General features: G+C 42.9%; 1 protein-coding gene across 5 annotated transcripts in view; it reads right to left on the reverse strand.

Moving 5' to 3' along the window:
• The window catches only part of pde5ab (phosphodiesterase 5A, cGMP-specific, b), a 57,594-nt gene that overhangs the window by 17,712 nt on the left and 21,749 nt on the right, over window positions 1-18,133 (reverse strand). For all 5 annotated transcript variants that reach the window (XM_037757762.1, XM_037757765.1, XM_037757763.1 and 2 more), the window contains exons 2-8: window positions 16,714-17,233; window positions 16,193-16,366; window positions 12,309-12,398; window positions 11,794-11,865; window positions 11,230-11,319; window positions 10,975-11,112; window positions 4,768-4,835 (exon numbers count right to left, since the gene is read on the reverse strand). In XM_037757762.1, coding sequence (XP_037613690.1) covers window positions 4,768-4,835; window positions 10,975-11,112; window positions 11,230-11,319; window positions 11,794-11,865; window positions 12,309-12,398; window positions 16,193-16,366; window positions 16,714-17,233 — 1,152 coding nt within the window. The remainder of the gene's footprint in view (window positions 1-4,767; window positions 4,836-10,974; window positions 11,113-11,229; window positions 11,320-11,793; window positions 11,866-12,308; window positions 12,399-16,192; window positions 16,367-16,713; window positions 17,234-18,133) is intronic.

Raw genomic sequence — 18,133 nt, forward strand, 5'->3', positions numbered from 1 at the left:
TGGAACACCCAATCTGCCTGGATTAACCTCTTTAACCCTGCGGGACCAGTGGGGGTTTGGACTTTAGGCTACTAGAGCACACTGTTAGTTGTTGTCGTTTGGAGGGATGCATCATACACCTCCACAGACACTGTATTCTTTACTTTTGATTTATTGATTGCTGTCTGAATGTAATGAGAATTTCAACAAATAAAACAAAAAAATAGGGCTGTCGATCCATTCAAAATATTTAATTGCAATTAATCGCACTTTTTTATCTGTTCAAAATGTACCTTAAAGGGAGATTTGTCAAGTATTTAATACTCTTATCAACATGGGAGTGGGCAAATATACTGCTTCATGCAAATGTATGTATATATTTATGATTGGAGGTCAATTAACAACACAAAACAATGACAAATATTGTCCAGAAACCCTCACAGGTACTGTATTTAGCATAAAAATATGCTCATATCATAACATGACAAACTGCAGCCCAACAGGCAACAACAGCTGTCAGTGTGTCAGTGTGCTGACTTGACTATGACTTGCCCCAAACTGCATGTGATTATCATAAAGTGGGCATGTCTGTAAAGGGGAGACTCGTGGGTACCCATAAAACCCATTTTCATTCACATATCTGGAGGTCAGAGGTCAAGAAACCCCTTTGAAAATGGCCATGACAGTTTTTCCTCGCCAAAATTTGGTGTAAGTTTGGAGCGTTATTTAGCTTCCTTCTTGTGCTAGTATGTCAGTACCAATGGATTCCTTAGGTTTTGTAGTTTCATATGATGATGAGCTTTAAAACTGAGCCAGCTAGAACCTAAAAATCACAAGTTGCGTTAATGTGTTTAAGAAAAGAATGGCATTAAAGCGAATTTGTGTTAACGCGTTATTATCACGTTTGTTAACTTTGAAAGCCCTACAAATTATCTTTTTGAAGAAGCTTACAAACTCTAGTTTTAAGCTCCAGGCTAACAGCACTGAATAATGAATACACATCTGCTGGTTAATGAGAGAACTGCAGCTGTGAAGCTGCACCTGAGTCCAGCCCCACCACACCGCCCCGGCTTCAGGTCTAGAGAGCTGCAGCCGTCAGTCACGCCTGTCAGCGCTTAATAAGCCTGTTTGTTGTCTTTAGTCGCTCCAAGTTCAACCGCAGAGTCGGCTATAATACTGCAGGATAAATGATGGAAAATGGATATGTAAACATAACATGAGGTTGAGGCGAAAGCCAGTGGATTTTGGCTGGAGGGAATATGAGAGTGTGTTAGTGGATGAGAGAAAGAACGAAAACGTGTGTTTCGCTTGGTGTGTGTTGGGGAAAAGAAAGGGGAGAAACAGAAAAGCCGTGGTGGAATGAAAAAATTTCCATTTCCTCAAGTACTGTAAGTACAATTTTAAAGTACTTTGACTTTACTTTAGTATTTTCATTCTATGCTGCTACTTCTACTTCACTACTTTGGATGACTTTAAGGCTTCAGGCTAATAATAACAATGTGTCTATCCAGACTGGCCTCAACTCTCCCTCTCTCTCTCTCACAGAAACACACACACCCTTCAAATGGACATGCAGCACAGTACACGCGTCTGTGCTCGAGTTTAATTACCCAAACAGACTAAACTCCACATTTCCTTTCCCTCTCTCTGTGATTGACTCAAATGAGGCCACAGAGTAGCTATATACCGGCATCACTAAAAACCATGACAGCGCTACGTTGGCTTTCAATTCAGGGCCACAATCAAACTCTAGATCCAGAAAAAAAAAGTCCTAAATTGCCCTACTTTGTCAACTTGAAATGCTCTGCTTGTCATTTCCATGCAAGCCGGATCAACATCGGTTCAGCTCCACTGAACTTCCTGCTTCGGCGAAACAAGACGCCGTGACACTGTAAAGCTGCAGCTTTACGGGTTAATGTCACTATAAAAAGGCATCCTGTGGTTCCAGCCCGGTCAAAGCTAACATCCTGCAAGGGCCCCTCCCGTCCCGTCCCGTCCCGCGTTTGGCCCAGTTGGAGCTGCACGTTTTTTTGCCATATCGCCGTCCTCCCGGAGGAAATCGCAAAGCACAAACACACAGCCGTATTTAAAGACAGTTATTAGATGTAAACAGGGGAGAGAGACGGCCATGAGAGCAAGCGGTAGAAAAAAACAGAGACATTATGTAGGACGAGACAAGATAAGACATCTGGTTTGCGTCATCCCTGACAGTGTTTTGTTTTTTTCACGACTGACCATTTTCCCCTTTCTTTTGCTTGGTCATACTGAGCTCTGTTTGCACACACAGATATATATCTGTATATACAGTATATATAAAGCTATAATCGCTTTAATTTGGAGAATATCCACTCACTGGAAAACTGTGTTGAATCTCCGTTCAAAACAGGAAGCTCACAAGATCTGAGCCTGAGTTTTATTCTGGTCTTCATCAGCCGATGGAGTTTGATTAGGTGCTCAATTGTCATCCGTTGACATTACACGATTGAACCATCAACAACTGAACCATCATTGTGACAACTGAGCAAACTCGTATCCACTGATGTAAGCCATGAGATGAGGTTGAAAGCTATAGGATATGCTAGTAAGTGGACTTTGAGAGAAGAAGTTTTAACATTTATCAATCATACTTATCATCATTAACCATTAACCGAAAAGATTAGTGCATTTCATGTAGGGGTGCTGTGGTTTTAGTGCCTAACAAGCCGCCCAGCTGCAACGATAAGCCTATATGCACAAACAGGTTAAACTCATCATTTATCACCAGCTGCAGTGTGTGAGCAAAACAAGACAATTGCGTCCCCAGTTCACCCGTCCGGGAGAGTTACTGTAGCAGCAACAATGCTGTGTGTATTGCCGTGGACACATGCAGACACTTTCCCAGTAAAAGTCTCCACCGCATCATTTAGTTTAGCTGTCAGCAGTGTGTCTGCCTGGCTTAACTCTGTCAGCCCGGCTTAATGTTAGCGAATGTCCGACAGACCGTGTGTGATGGTGAGTGTGAAGTTATCAGCAACCTTATTATAGCTGTGAACGTAGCAGTGCAGTGTGTGCGTACAGTTTATTTGTCGGTGAAAAAATTATACAACTCCTCAAGACCCAAGTCAAGTTCCTGTATCTTGTTTTGTTCTCTCATAATAATCCTCACTTGCTTCTTTAAATATCCTCATTAATAGAATCACAGGCGAACACAGGAAGGACTGGACTGATGCTGCAGTGAGCTGAGATTTTGTCCCAATATTTGACATATATACAAATATTCATTTGAGAAAAAGTTTCAGTGTATCCCCCAAGATTTGTTATTCTCGTCAGGATGGAGAAGCTTCTTATTCATTATGGGGAAACTACATAACATAACTACATAACATAAACACATGCATACTTAAGTGACATGTGATCTGGTCTCATCCAATCAGGTTGAGGGGTTCTCACATACCTGGCGTATTATTCATAAAATCTACAATAGTTATGTAATCCATCAAACTGTAGCATATCTGTTATTTCAGGTAGACCCTACTGATGGCCAAAACCTCATAAGAGACTAACATGGGCCCTGTATATTGGTGAGTTACAGTACAGCAAACCCAACTGTACACACATGCGTACACACACGGTCCAATTGTATTGCTTGGACGGGAGATTAAGATTGAATTTTCGATGCTGCGTAGCAACAACTGGGGAGGCCTGGCCACCCTGGAGACAGGGGGCGGGGATTTCTATCTCATTGCATCTTAAATCAGATTACGGCTCATTCGCTCCTCCTGGCTGGAGCACCATGTTGATGCCAGGAAGCTCTGCAGCTGTAGCCTCCTGCAATCATTCCCTTCTCATCCTGACCCGCTCTACTCATCCTGCCTGCAAACTGTTCAACCCTTTGGTTTGCCGATGGGCCGCTGTCGCTGTTTATGAGACATTATCATAAAAGAAGTGGTAATCATGTAATTGTTTATGAACTGTAGTTGCTTGTGTTTCATGTCAAATACAGTTTGGGGAACAACTGCGTCTTAAAAAAATGTGATTATGTAAAACTAGTTTGTAGAAAGTGCTGCGCAAAGATAGCAACATATTACAGGTACCAATTGTTTTGGCCTCACATCTCCATCCACTGTAGTCGAACTGTTACTCCACATATGCTACTAATATAGCAGTCACATGCAATAAGAGTGCACGTTTTCCTCATAACCGCTGTGTCTGTAAGCGTGACGGACGATTGTTCGAACCCTCTCTGTCTCGGACCGCCTCCAAGACAGTAAAAAAGGGCCCACTTCATCATGATGAAACAGGTTGTGATTGAAGAGCTGTCAAATCAAACCTGAAGACGGCGCATCGAGCCAAAAGAGCCCCGGCTAATGAGTACAAGAGCTTTGAGGCCGAAAGCTGGCGATCAAATGTCTGCTTATTTGGCAAGGTGTAGAAGGCGGATTACCTCCAGACGATCCCACGGGGTTGTAAAATCAGCTCTGCAAAACTTATGAGTATTGGACTGAGCTTCTCTGGCTTGTCTTTTCTCTTTTCAATTCAAAAGGGACTGATTGGGGCAAATTAAGAGACTTTCACTACTGCTTTGCATCCCTCTTTTTTCTACTTCTCCTTCTGTGAATGTATATATGATGATATTGAATCCAAGTGCCTGTTACACAAACATCACCTGAGGGGCCTCTAAGGATGAGGAAATGGGTAGTTTGCAAATTCAAGGAAACATTAGCGCTCATAACTGGTGGAAACAGCTGTGAGTGCGCCTCAAGGCCAATCTGCGGGACTTTTTAATTAAATAACGGGCGATCACCTTACCTTTTGGGGGCATCTAGGACTTCACCCAACTCCTCGTATTCCATGTGAAAGACACTGGAGAAGGAGGTCTGCAAAAAGAAGAAAAATACGTTGAGTGATGTGGTTATAGGACTTGCTGGGGGCGACGTGTGCTCGGTGTAATGTCATTAGGATCAGGTGTCAACATATGAATACATACAGGGTCTTGGTTTAGTCTAGATTCCAACCTCACCTGTGTTTTCTGGCCATATCGACTTCCTCATTTCCTCCAATTAAGCCATTACGGGCTAAACCCAACAACTAAATACCGTAGGTTAAGCTGTGGTGCTGCAGCACACTGCCTAAATAACATCTCCAGGGATGAAAAAAAAAGGGACGTTGATCTAATACCCATCAAGCCTTGCCAGAAGGAGAGTTTATTTCGACATTCCAGCACTCCTTTTGCCTTTCCCCACCTTATAGGGACTTGTTTTCTCTCAACCTGCACTCCCAAACCCTCGCGAAGGATCCTTTTTTTTCCATTTTTAAGAGGTGGAGACAGGATATTAATGATGGACAAGGCTTCTTGGTTTTGGAAAAATGTGCCCCCCCTACCCTTGCGCGCACACACACACACACACACACCTTCACTCCATGGCATTAGTTCACCTCCATCTATCTAGGTGAGGGTAATAAAACTGTTTTAAACAGAAAAAAGACCTGGCGATGTTATGACATTTATTGGGGTCTCTGGCGAGCGGGAAAGTTTATAACAGGATGACACAGGATAATGGATTTTTTTTTTCCCTGCATGTAGGAATATTGAAATAAATCAGGCTCGTCTTCTCATATTCCTCGGAAGCATCAGTCAAGGTTTTACATGTCAAGGAATGGTTCCATGGTCACGTCTTTGAGGGGTTTTCACACGCAGTTATCAGCATCAGTGGTAGATAGATAAATCTCATGCAGTCTGCTCATGTTATATCACGGACCTCCAGACATTTTTCTCAATCATAACACAACACAACACGCTGTGTGATTTACGTGTTTAATAGTGGAGCCGAGCACTCGAGAAAGGAAAAGGAAAGAAATCTGAGACCATCCTAAGTAGAAAACTGACCGCATTGGTTGTTCAAATGCTTTCCTAACAAGTGACCTCTTGCAGATATACATATAAGTATCATCCTCTCTAAGTAAAAGTGGAAGTAGCATGACATTGTTAGACCATTGCAAGACCATTTGAAGGAGAAGTTGAGGCATAAGTGTGGGTCAACAAAGCTGGAATTCCCTGCTAAGCCTGCTGCCCCACGACTCAGCCCCAGATAAGCAGGAAAAAAAGAAATATCTTGAGAACTATTGGATGGATTGCCATGAAATTTGGTACAGCCATTCATGGTCCACAGGGGATGAATCCTAATGACTTTTGTTATTCACAGACTTTTCATCTAGTGGCACCAGCAGGTCAAATTTTTCACTTATCCTCGTGAAATCATCTACAAGATGATTTGGTACAAATTTGGTCCAGACATTCACAGTTCCAAGGTGTGTGCTCCAAGGTCGATTATTGTGTTGGTCTCACGATATATTTGTAGTAAAAGTTGTTTGTACTACTAATGTTGAGTTTTAAAACATCTGGCAAGTTGCTATGCTGATGTTAGCTCAAAGCACCTCTACGCAAAATTACAGCCTCACAGAGTTCTTGGAACTAGTGTTGTTTAAAACATGATCAGGTTCTTTGCATCTTTCCCTAAATTTAACCAACTTACTTTCAGTTAACTAAACTTAACCAAACCTTATTCAGAGAAGATTCAGATCAGAAAACCGAATAGGAATCATCACGTTTGGGTTTAATTTATCGTTTAGGTAGGAGGAAAGGAAAGACAGACAGGACGAAATACAGAGAGAATAGAAGACAATAGATTTAACAACTGTAGAGAGATTGGTACAACATGTACCCACACTTAAAACACACTCCCTGATATGTTCAGGACACCTGTACCTGTAATTCCGGTTTCTATTGGGGACAGTTAAGCATCTGAGAAGAACAAAACGCTCCCATGCAGTGGTGAGCCAGATGCCAAACCCTATCACATGTCAAAACACCACACATTTACCCTCGCACACCATATTAGCACGCTCAGACATAATGCATTATGCACATATGCAAACACACACTAACAAAACACACAGCACATTGGCATGCAATCGGGCTATTAACATCGTGGATGCACGAGCAAAACGCATTATCATTTCATGTACACACACTTATAGATATGCCCATAGAGTACAATACAAATATCACACACACACACACACACGACTGTTTCTAAACAGATGCCACACGCCGCAGTAAAATGAAGTGAGCCAACGCAGGCCAAACATGTCGAAAACACCTGTGTTATTGTTGGTACGGTCGAGTGTTAAAAGACCAGCACTGTCATTTATTAGACTTCCTACAGGAAAAGCTCCTTTCCTAGAGGAAAAGTCACGCTTAAAATCCAAAGACCCGTGGGTCCCGCTTGAGAAACTGCAGACATTTAACGCTGACACCTGTATACAGAGGGCCGTCTGGCAGATAAGGCCAGTAAAAAGTCCCTAATCTCAGAGTAAATGTTTAGTAAGGAAAGAGACAAGAGAGAGAGAAGTAGGGGAGGGGATATAAAAGAAAGGGAGACAGCTGGTCTGGCAATGCTGAGGTCACGAGAGGGACAAACACACACACACACACACACACACACACACAATGTATAATATAGTGAGTTGTACTCTGGATGATCCACAGAGGACACAATCAACAGTAAGGCCCGATTAGCCCGCTAGGGAGCCAAGGGGTGAAAACAAGCTGTGGGCCCCTACTGAGTTTGTCCAATGTGCCTCAGAACCAACCAGTATTTCTATTTTCTGTATGCCAGTTTGTTACGCAATGTTTAAAACCAGAACCCTTCATCTCAGTGGGTCTAACCTGGTTATAATAAAAACCCAGAGAAAGTTAAACACCGATGTTTTGTAACCTAATACAAACCACTTCAGTGGCTTTTCATTGCCCATCCAGTTAACCCCGGACCTAAACACAAATATTGAATGGTGAATTGGCCATGTAGTTGGTACTTTGTGAAACCAGTGTTTAGAATAACTTGACATTCAGTACAGTCAGGCATCAGCCCAGCGGAATGCTTTATAAAAACTGAAAATTGGTGGTGGTGGTTGACTTGAAATGTTTATTGGAAAATATTACCGATGCCAGAGAAGTAAGACATCCTGCATGTTTGGATCTTTACCGAGTAAAAGATTGATAAAGTTGAAAAAAAAGTACTTCATTCAACAATATAGCATGTCCACCCAACACCCATATCAGCGGCTAAATGGGCAATGATGTGCATTGAAGTTGATATTTTTGTAGCATCAGTACGTACAGTAACATACCATTCACTAAATGTATTTGCAGTAACTTGACCGTCAGAACACCAGGCCTGTCACGTGCATCATGTTTTGTTGAAAGGCTCATGGTTATGGGTAATAAACGTGTTGAAACAATCGTTAAGACTGGCTTATTGTCATGTTCAAGCATGTACTTTGACCGAGCGGTGGGTCTTTTGCTGTTTGTCTCAAGGACCCATCAATGGGCGGCCTGACCAAGAAAGGTCTGAGAGAATAAATGCTGCTATTGTATGAAGCACCAACTTAGCCCAAAGATGCTAAATGCCCAACCAGAGGTGATTACCTCTAACCAACGAAGCCTTGTGGAACCCTCCATTTTCGGGGTGGATAGTCTTGCTGCATTAGCTACCGTCATTTTCTCCTCTCGAAATCACCCTGAATCTCCACCTTCCCTCTAAAGCGCTGCTGTTTGTGGTCCGAAACTATGGCAAAGCTCTTTAATTGCTGTCGTCATCTTGACCGCCCTGCACTTCCACTCCACTCGCTCCATAAGGCTAAATATAGCAAGCAGAGACAGACAACCAGACAGTTTCTCTTCTGTGACTTTCACTATGATAAAGTGGGACTTTTAGACATTTAATAGAGGAAAAGTTTATTTAAAACTGTCATATTATATCGAAAATTATCTAAATGTAAAGTGAGGAATCTCTGTCCGGTTGTCCTTTGTAATATCTCGAGAACCGTTGTTCCGATCAACTTCACGCTTGGCGGGTGTATTACTGGGACCCCGCGGAGTGCTTTGTCGAATTTGGTGCAATTTGGACACGTTCAATATGAATAAATGTTCAATAAACAAGCACACAACGCTCTGTGCAGCAGTGAGGGGCGGGGCTTCAGGGTTCTGCAGACTGAGACAAGCATGTTGACTGCAGACTCAGTTCACTGCTGGATCCTAGATACAGCCCGCTAACCTTTCTTCACATCCCTTGAGTCAACGAGCACGAGCGGATAGCCTAGAGGAACAGCGCCACTCTGCCATTCCAACTTTACATTTTTGGAATTCTAACTTGTAACTTTGCCGCCGGCAAAATACCTCCACTAATGAAGTCCATGCTCTACTTTATAACCGCGGTGGTTATGTCAAAGCAAGCGACTAATATCATGCCTATTTGGAAATTTATACCTCTGCTAAGTGTATTCTCTTACACACAATGACGTCACGCTCTACCCACGCCGCAACCCGTTACACTGCATATCATGCACCTCCGCCTCCAGTGTTTGCACCTCAAACAACAATGGCGCTGACCCCAAATGACCGGATGTGTGTGCGAACGAATTTCACCGATGTTTCTGACCCAGAGTAACTGCATCCTGGGTGTGTTACAACGCGTGATGAGCTGTTCATGAGAACGCTGCAAGCAGCATTTGGCCCGCTTCGAACGGCCACACGCGTCGAACGGGCACTGCACTAATACATAAAAAGGCGGAAAAAGGAAGCTTTACCGCAGAAGTATAAATCCTCCAGATCAGGTTCCTATGTGCTACCACCTACAATATTCGGCAATGGGATGGGCCAAAAACACACACACACACAAAAAAGACCTATTGCTCAAAAATGAGCTCAAGCTTCCCCTAAATTACTGCAATGTGGGCTACACTCACTCTAGTACTTAAAAGACAGATTATAAATTGCAGAAAATGGAGAAAGTTGCTGCTACTGAAAGCGTTATGTGATGTTTTGCTCATGTGGCCTGTCCAGGCATGGAAAAACCGAGAGCTCTGAAAACCAGAAGGAGCTGTATCACTGACCACAACCAACACAGGCCAGAAGCAGAAGCTAGAGAGCTCTCTGAGACACACTGTTACAATATACCGAAGTCTTGGAATGCTTATTGATAAAAGCATGTACATTTGCAGCGGTATTTCAATGTTTCCTGCAGGGCACTCTCTGGACAGGTCACCAGACTATCACAGGGCTGGATTTGAACCTGCGACCCTCTTGCTGTGAGGCAACAGCCCTCCTGTCTGAATCAAAATACTGGTTCAATATGAATTGTAAAATTGGAACTGCAGGCATAAGTAGATTTTTAGAAGCCTTGCACCTATGAAGCTGCGGGAATACTGCAACCAAGCTCGTCTATCGATCTCCCTCGACGTATGACACTTCATTTGCTTCCTTTTCTTGTGTGCTTGGTTTCTGAAGTGTGTCGGTGTGTGTGTGTTTCAGGCACGAGACGCCGCTGAGGAGGACGCAGCCAAAACAAATGTTAATGCCCACAGAGGACTCTAACAGTCTCCGTATGTATGTGTGTGTGTGAGTCAGTAAAGTGAAAGAGACCGTCTTTAAAGTAAAAAACACGGCCAGCTACTGTTCCTGTCTGCCTCTGCTTCTTGATTTGCAGAACAGAAACCACTCGCTGTCAGACGTGTCGGAGGTCACATAACTCATTATGCTCATGAAAGCGGCTATTCATTTTAAAAGTTCATTAAACTCCATTTCATTTCAAGGGAAACAAAAAAGCCTTGTATCCATTTTTGCTCTGAAAGTACTTTGAGCAGATGACATGATGATGGTTCCCTTTGGTATCAACTGCTTCATGTCATTTTCCTGTGGAATTCTGATGTATTCATTGGGCCTCATTCACTAATACGTGCGTAGAAATGTTCTTACTGTGCACACGGATTCACGACACGTGCGCACCAGCCAATTTAGTTTTTACCACCGTGCGTATGTTAGTGAATCCGAATCATTTCAGATCATCAGTTTTTAAGCTTTAAAGATGGATTTGGTGCACTAGACATACAAGTATGAACATGTTGTGAGCATGTGTGTGTGTGTGTGTGTGTGTGTGTGTGTGTGTGTGTGCTGACCATGGAGTCGTCGTCAGCGGTGAAGACGGTACAAGCCTGGGCCTGCATAAAGGACAGGATGGTTCCTGCGATCTTCCTCAGTAAAACCTCCAGACACTGCTGCTCCTCAAAGATCAGACTGGCCAGGTCTAACAGCACCTGCACACAAATACACACACATATTCACACACAGAAGAACACACATCATGTTTCAGAGGTCTGTGTATATATGCGCCGTACACACACCTACAGAGACAAACGTTCACACCGACCCACCTGATTGCGTCTGTTTTCCAGCTGCGATGTCTCGTAGAGCTGAGCGTTGTGCAGGACGATGCCTGAAAAGGCCAGATAGGCTGAGAAGTCCTGTTGGAGAGGAACACAACATGTCTGAGCACCACGCACAAAGAACGGTGAGGAAGGAATTACAGGAAACAAGACAGACTGTTGCATGGAAAAAAAGTTAAACAAAAGAAGAAATGACTGTTCCAAATGTACATTAAAGGAAGATTTGTCAAGTATTTAACACTCTTATCAACATGGGAGTGAGCAAATACGCTGCTTTTTGCAAATGTATGTATATATTTATTATTGGAAATCAATTAACAACACAAAACAATGACAAATATTGTCCAGAAACCCTCACAGGTACTGCATTTAGCATAAAAAATATCACGTTGCGTTAATACGTTAAAGAAATTAGTGTCGTTAAAATGAATTTGCGTTATAATCAAACTCAAGTATATTTTGATGCCTACTTTTACTTCTACTTGAGTACTTTTTTTTGTTGCAGTTTTTGGCTACTCTCCTCACCACTGTGAACCGGTGACCTTTACTAACCTTTTCATCCTGTTCACTGAAGGCACTGTCCTCCCCACATTTTTTATTAATAGCCTGAGCCACTCCGACGACCTGTGATGGACAGGAGGGAGAAAACACAACACAACAAGTTGATCAAAATGAGAATTGTTAAAGCTGTTTATTGGGAAAAGGATGCAATTCATTAGTGAAATTGATTTAAAGACCTAATTGACCAGAGAGACGTTCAAACAGCTACTCCAGTCCCCTGCTGGATAAGAATGTCAGCTACATGTCTAAATGGCTCAAGGGCACTTAGAAAAATAAATAAATAACCTCAATTGCAAACACCATACAGCATAAATAACTTGTATAGATGGCTCTCCACAAACCGACAAAAAAAAAATCTTAAATCAAGGTCTACTTAGTAACTTTTATCAGAACTTTCAGCAGCATCTTATGGTCTTCCTCAGCGGTTAACTTCTAGAACAGCAGTCAAACAACAGCAGCTGTACTGTAGGCCGTGCAGTATACGGCTCCAGCGTGTACTGTCTTACCTCGTCTCTGTGGTTCTTGATGGGAAGGCAAAGGATACTCTGGGTTTTGTAACCTGTGATCAGGTCCACCTCAGCATTGAACCGGGGGTCCTGAGGAGACAAAGCACGTAGAATTCAACCCCTTCTTTAAAGCAATAAAACAGTGGGGTGGACACCGGACAAAAGTATTATCCATCAGCAGCTTCAGTACGTCATATCTGCATTCAAAATCCTCATGAATCCAAACACGCAGCTCAACCACCTACACTTACGAGAACTACAGTAACAATTTGCAGTAAGTATTCTGTAGAAGTTGCACGCACGCAGCCGTCAGCATTATGCAACACAAAAATTCCACTCTTCTCCAAAAACAAAAGCCTCACATACGTAGTGTTGTTAGTGCTTGGTATCAATCACAAGGAGGAAGAAGAAACCTTCTTTGGTGTGTAGATGTGGAGTTCAAGAGAGAGAGAGAGAAGTGGCTTCTGAAGGCATGTTAAGGACCAGGGGGATGGAGACATGTTTTATTTAGGGGACTATGCTCTCCCACTCACCGGCTGATCTTTAAACACTCGGCTTCTCTTTGTCCAAACCATGAGCCTCTAAACTCAAGGGGACGTGTGGATGTGTGGGTATAGAACCATGACTAGAGGAGGAACACCAAATTCTTCCTGGAGTCAGTTTTTAACTATAACAAAATGCCCCATCAAAACTCCAACCTATACACCTAGTGACCAAACGACTGCCTGTTTCAACACTCATAACTCACATATAACAGCCTTTCACTACAGCAATCCTCTCCAGAGCAAGAAAGCTATCTGCCCACAAAGTTTACAACATAATTACCTTTTAAAATCCAAGTAATACGTGGAAGGATCAACTGAAATCTAAACAAAACTCAGCGAATGAGAGATAAGTCCTGCAAGTTTTTTTTGCATTTTGGATCCAGCACAGTGCAGGCATTGATAAGGACATTGTAGTTTGGTTTGGCCCAGGCTGTTGCCATACGCTTAGTTAGTCCAGCCCAGGGAGGGCTGAACTAATGTAAACACGCTGCTGAAATCAATGTAATCCTGAGCAGACTAATGGGAAGTTAAAGATCCAATCAGAGAGCCATGGAGAGACCCTCAGAAGATGCAGATGAACTTCCAGGAAGCAGTATCAGGTTCTGCACACACACTCACACACATACAGTGTATACACTCTTGCATAAATACAGCCTGCAGTGTACACTCAGATTATCTAGAACAGGGGTATAGGCAACCTTGGCAGGTGGTGGCAGATTAACCGATGGCACACTAGCAATAAGTGTGCAAGAGACTTTTTGGAAATGTTGAAGTGCCTCTCATCCATGTGCCAAATTGCCTCTTTCAGACCTACTCTGCATCTGATTGGCTGGTGCTCGTTGCATTCTTTGCATAATTCAAGTTTATTGCTGATGAACAAGATTAGTGGAAGGTTGGTATAGGGTTCATGTTTACAACTCAGATGAAGATGTCTTCAAAAGGATGGCAGCCTTCTTGTTTAGTGTTCTCATGTATAATTTCAATGTCCTGTTTATGGGAGAATTATTTTTTTTTTATGTTGCTCTGCACGTTGCCTATATGTATGTAATAAAATTACAGGTCTGTCGGAGATTTGCATTTTGATGTGGTGTCATAATTAAACTTAATGTTGACTTTAATGTTGATATGACACACTGATTAACAAGAAAATTCGAAAATGGCACTTCATAACAAAAAGGTTGCCGACCCCTGATCGAGAGGAACAGAGTGCATGGACTGAGTTGGTTAGTGCACATCAAAACGCACTTATACACACACTAATATTGTATTACACATACACATTTTTATATGCACACGCACACACACACACACTTTTATTTCATATTATTTGCATATGTGCTTACAGGCATTAATTGCACACATTCATGCACAAAGACACACACTCTGAAAACCACACTTACCCTCAAGGGCACTCACTCAGAGGACGAGCGCCCACACACACACACACACACACACACACACACACACACACAAACGCACACACGCACAAACACAGCAAGTTAATTGGATGCAGGTGGACCATCCCATCAGCCACTCTTGTTCTTTATTTGTCATTTTCTCAGCGTGTCTCCTCTCACGCATCTCTCTCATCATCATCATCATCCTCTCGTGGTTGGCAGGCAACCAGATAAAGAGCTATCAAAAGAGGAAGGCACACAGCAGGAAATCTCTCTCTCTTTCTCTCTCTCTCTCTCTCTCTCTCTCTCTCTCTCTCTCTCTCTCTCTCTCTCTCTCTCATATATTGACATGACCATACTGAAACACCCTACTGCCAAAGCTCATTATACAGGGTGGTATGAACGGGGTAAAGTTTATGCAAACAATAAAACATTCAGTTAACATTATGATGCAAAAACAAAAACCATGTCAACCATATTATGTGATGCAAATAGCAAGAACAGGAAGCTGGACACAACTGATGGATATCAGCAACAATATGAAAATAATAACAACAGTTTGCTGTGTGTGTGTGGTGGGGGGGGGGGACTACTCACTGTTCCTCTTTCTCTCTCTCAATTCAATTTGAATTCAGAGGCTTTATGGTATCATGACGTTAGGTAGGTTAAAGGTGACTGAATATTTGCAGTCGTTTTTGGTAACACATAACACAATCATTTCATTTTACCGTAATGCATTGTGTAATATGATAAAGTTACTTGGAGAATAAATTACTGTTTTTACAACAAGAAAACAGTTGTGTTAAAATTGATAATTTGTATTTAGTAATAACAAGAACTAAGGATGTTAATTTTGAATTTTTTTTTAACCGATAACCGACCCTTGTTAACCGATTATTAACCATTGACTGAGAAAGATTAAACGATTAACAAGCTGCCCATACTACAACGATAAGCCGATACACCAACAGGTTAAATCCATCATTTATCACCAGCTTCAGTGTAGAGCGGGTAGAGGGAGTGTAGAGAAAGACGTATTTGACAGTTCAGATGAAGTCACTCAGGCAAGCACACACACACTGAAGTCAGACACATGACCACACACTAAACACATGAATTTAATCACATCCCCGTACATCTTTCTACCTCTCTCAACCTCCCTCTCTCTCTCTCTCTCTCTCTCCTTCACACACACACACACACACACACAACATTACGCACACATCTGCTTCTTTTTGAAGACACTCATAACTCTTCCAGAGGGAAGATCGCACTCAGTGTGCAGCCAGAAACACACACGTGTACACTGCATGCACTACAGACATTCCTGTCCCATCTATGCCATCCTTACAAATACACACGTCTCTCACTATCTGATTCCCATCACCACTAAAAGAAATACACCTAGCAACACCGCACCACAGCAAAGCTCTCGTTTGTTTAAAATATGCATAAAACAAATTTGTAAAAATGCACAATTTGTGGTTTTAGGGGAACTTATGTGCTGGAACTAATTCTTGATGAACAAGAATTTGCCAGAAACAGTTCTGGCACATAAGTCCCACGTAAAAGAGGAGGATAAAGCAGTCGTTGGTGACAGATTGACAGGCAGGTTGGTTTGATCATTGATTAAAGTGGGAAAGTGATATTGTGTTGAAACCTGATCACATCACAAAGGTCAGTACACTGACAGTCAGGGGTCAAATGCGCATGTGTGTTTGTGTGGTGAAGACGAATCCTCCAGAGGACCTACTTGCCCTTCTGTGACTGCCCTCCTCCCCCCTCAAGTCATGTGCTTTGTCAGCACCGGCCATCAGATAACAGCGAAGCAAACATAAAACCTGGTTCAACACACACACACAAAAAGAACCTCGCCACAAGAGCATCCACGCTGACCCCAGCATGTTATCAAAAAGGAGACAAACGCAGCCTGAATCCTCACCTCGTAAGCGTTCTTGATATTGAGCGGCTGTCCCGTGGCGGCAACGTGTCCCACAATGCCCTTGTTCCACTCCAGACGGATGCAGTTACTGGATGACTCCTCCAGCGTGGATCCCTCGGCTACGTCGAACAAGCGGCTGACCAAGAACTTCTTGTTGGAGCTGTCCTCGCAAACCTGCGACCAAGCATAGCGGGATGTGGTCATACAACTGATTTAAAACGAGAAAATAGATGATAGTGCATCTTTCTGTTGGCTTACACCACAAACACAGCAAAGAAAGCAAAACAAAAGAATCTCATCTCTTGTAAGAATAGTAATATTCAAACCAACAAATCTAATGAAAGTATAACTAGAGGATTTGTGTTTCCCTTGTACAGAAATAAGACAATGTAAAAGTAATACAAAGTAAACTAGAAAGGTGTGAGTGGCCTATGTCTCCCTTCCTGTTGCTCTGGCTGATCCCAGTGCTCCAGGTAAAGCAGTTAGAATGACAGTTTGACCCACAGCCCTTCCGTTCCTACCAGGAACAGTGAGTAGCGGTCCGCAGCGATCAGCTCATTGATGTGGAGAAAGATCTTGTGGCAGAGTGCTGTCACATCCAGATGACTCGACACGTCCTTCACCAGCTCCAGCAGCCTGGCGCAGCGGTCCCCCCCGATGCCACGACCTGCCCCGCTGCTTCCGCCGACGCCACCTTCGCCCATCACCGAGCCCCGGAAAGGGACCGTTTCGCGGTCGGCGTCGCTCAGAAATGTCAGAGAGCCCTCAGAGTCTTTGACCACGATGGGTCTGAGTGGGCGGTCGAACTCGGATGCTGAGATTTTGCGAGTCGGGGTGCCGGGGGCCGGGCTGGGGACCGTTGCCGGGGACGGGCAGCGGTTGTCCAGGAGGCTGAGGGTGGGTGGCAGGATGGTGGAGGCAGAGGAGGGGGCGGAGGAGTCTGTGGAGGACTGGTGGGCCCGCTGCTGTGGAGGATTGTCTTTGGAGGCAGATGGCTGGATGGGGTGGACGCGCTCAGCGAACCAGGCATTCACCATCTCCCTGTCGAAAGAGAGAACAAACTGTATTAGACACTTTATAAAAGAAGGTGCTGTACTATCTGTACAGCTGTTACAGTTACTGCCATGACTAACATGATGATACCACCTGGAACATAAATTACATGTAGTTCATGACTAACAGACCATATTATTTAAGACAACTTACATAATGACTATTCACGCCAACATACGCAGACCTTTTATAATAGTTATTTTAACCGAAAGCACAATGTTTTTCCCAAAACTTACGTGTTTTCTAACCATAACCCTAACCTAACTAATTTGTAGTTTTGTTGCCTAAACCTAAAGAAGTTGTAGTTTTGTTGCCTAAACCTAATGAAGTTGTAGTTTTGGTGCCTAAACCTAAAGACGTTGTAGTTTTATTGCCTAAACCTAAAGAAGTTGAAGTTGTGTTGCTTAAACCTGAAAAAGTTGTAGTTTTATTGCCTAAACCTAAAGAAATTGAAGTTGTATTGCCTAAACCTAAAGAAGTTGTAGTTTTGTTGCCTAAACCTTAAAAAGCTGTAGTTTTGTTACCTAAACCTAAAGAAGTTGTAGTTTTATTGCCTAAACCTAAAGAAGTTATAGTTTTGTTACCTAACCCTAAAGAAGTTATAGTTTTACTGCCTAAACCTAAAGAAGTTGTAGCTTTGTTGCCTAAACCTAAAAAGGTTGTATTTTTTTTGCCTAAATGTTAGAACGTGTTGCTTTTAAGTTTCACTTTCACTTTTACAACGTAGTAGGCCCCTAATGATCCACATCTATGGTGCTTACAGCGACTGATAACGCCTATTTAATGGCCTGATAACAGCTGAATCGGGTGGCAATTTGCACCAAAAAAGGCAAAGACACAGAAGAAAAAGCCAAATTTGGGTGAGATGGTGGATGGAGAGACTTGGGT

This window comes from Sebastes umbrosus, chromosome 22 (genome assembly GCF_015220745.1).
Source record: "Sebastes umbrosus isolate fSebUmb1 chromosome 22, fSebUmb1.pri, whole genome shotgun sequence".
Lineage (NCBI taxonomy): Eukaryota > Metazoa > Chordata > Actinopteri > Perciformes > Sebastidae > Sebastes > Sebastes umbrosus.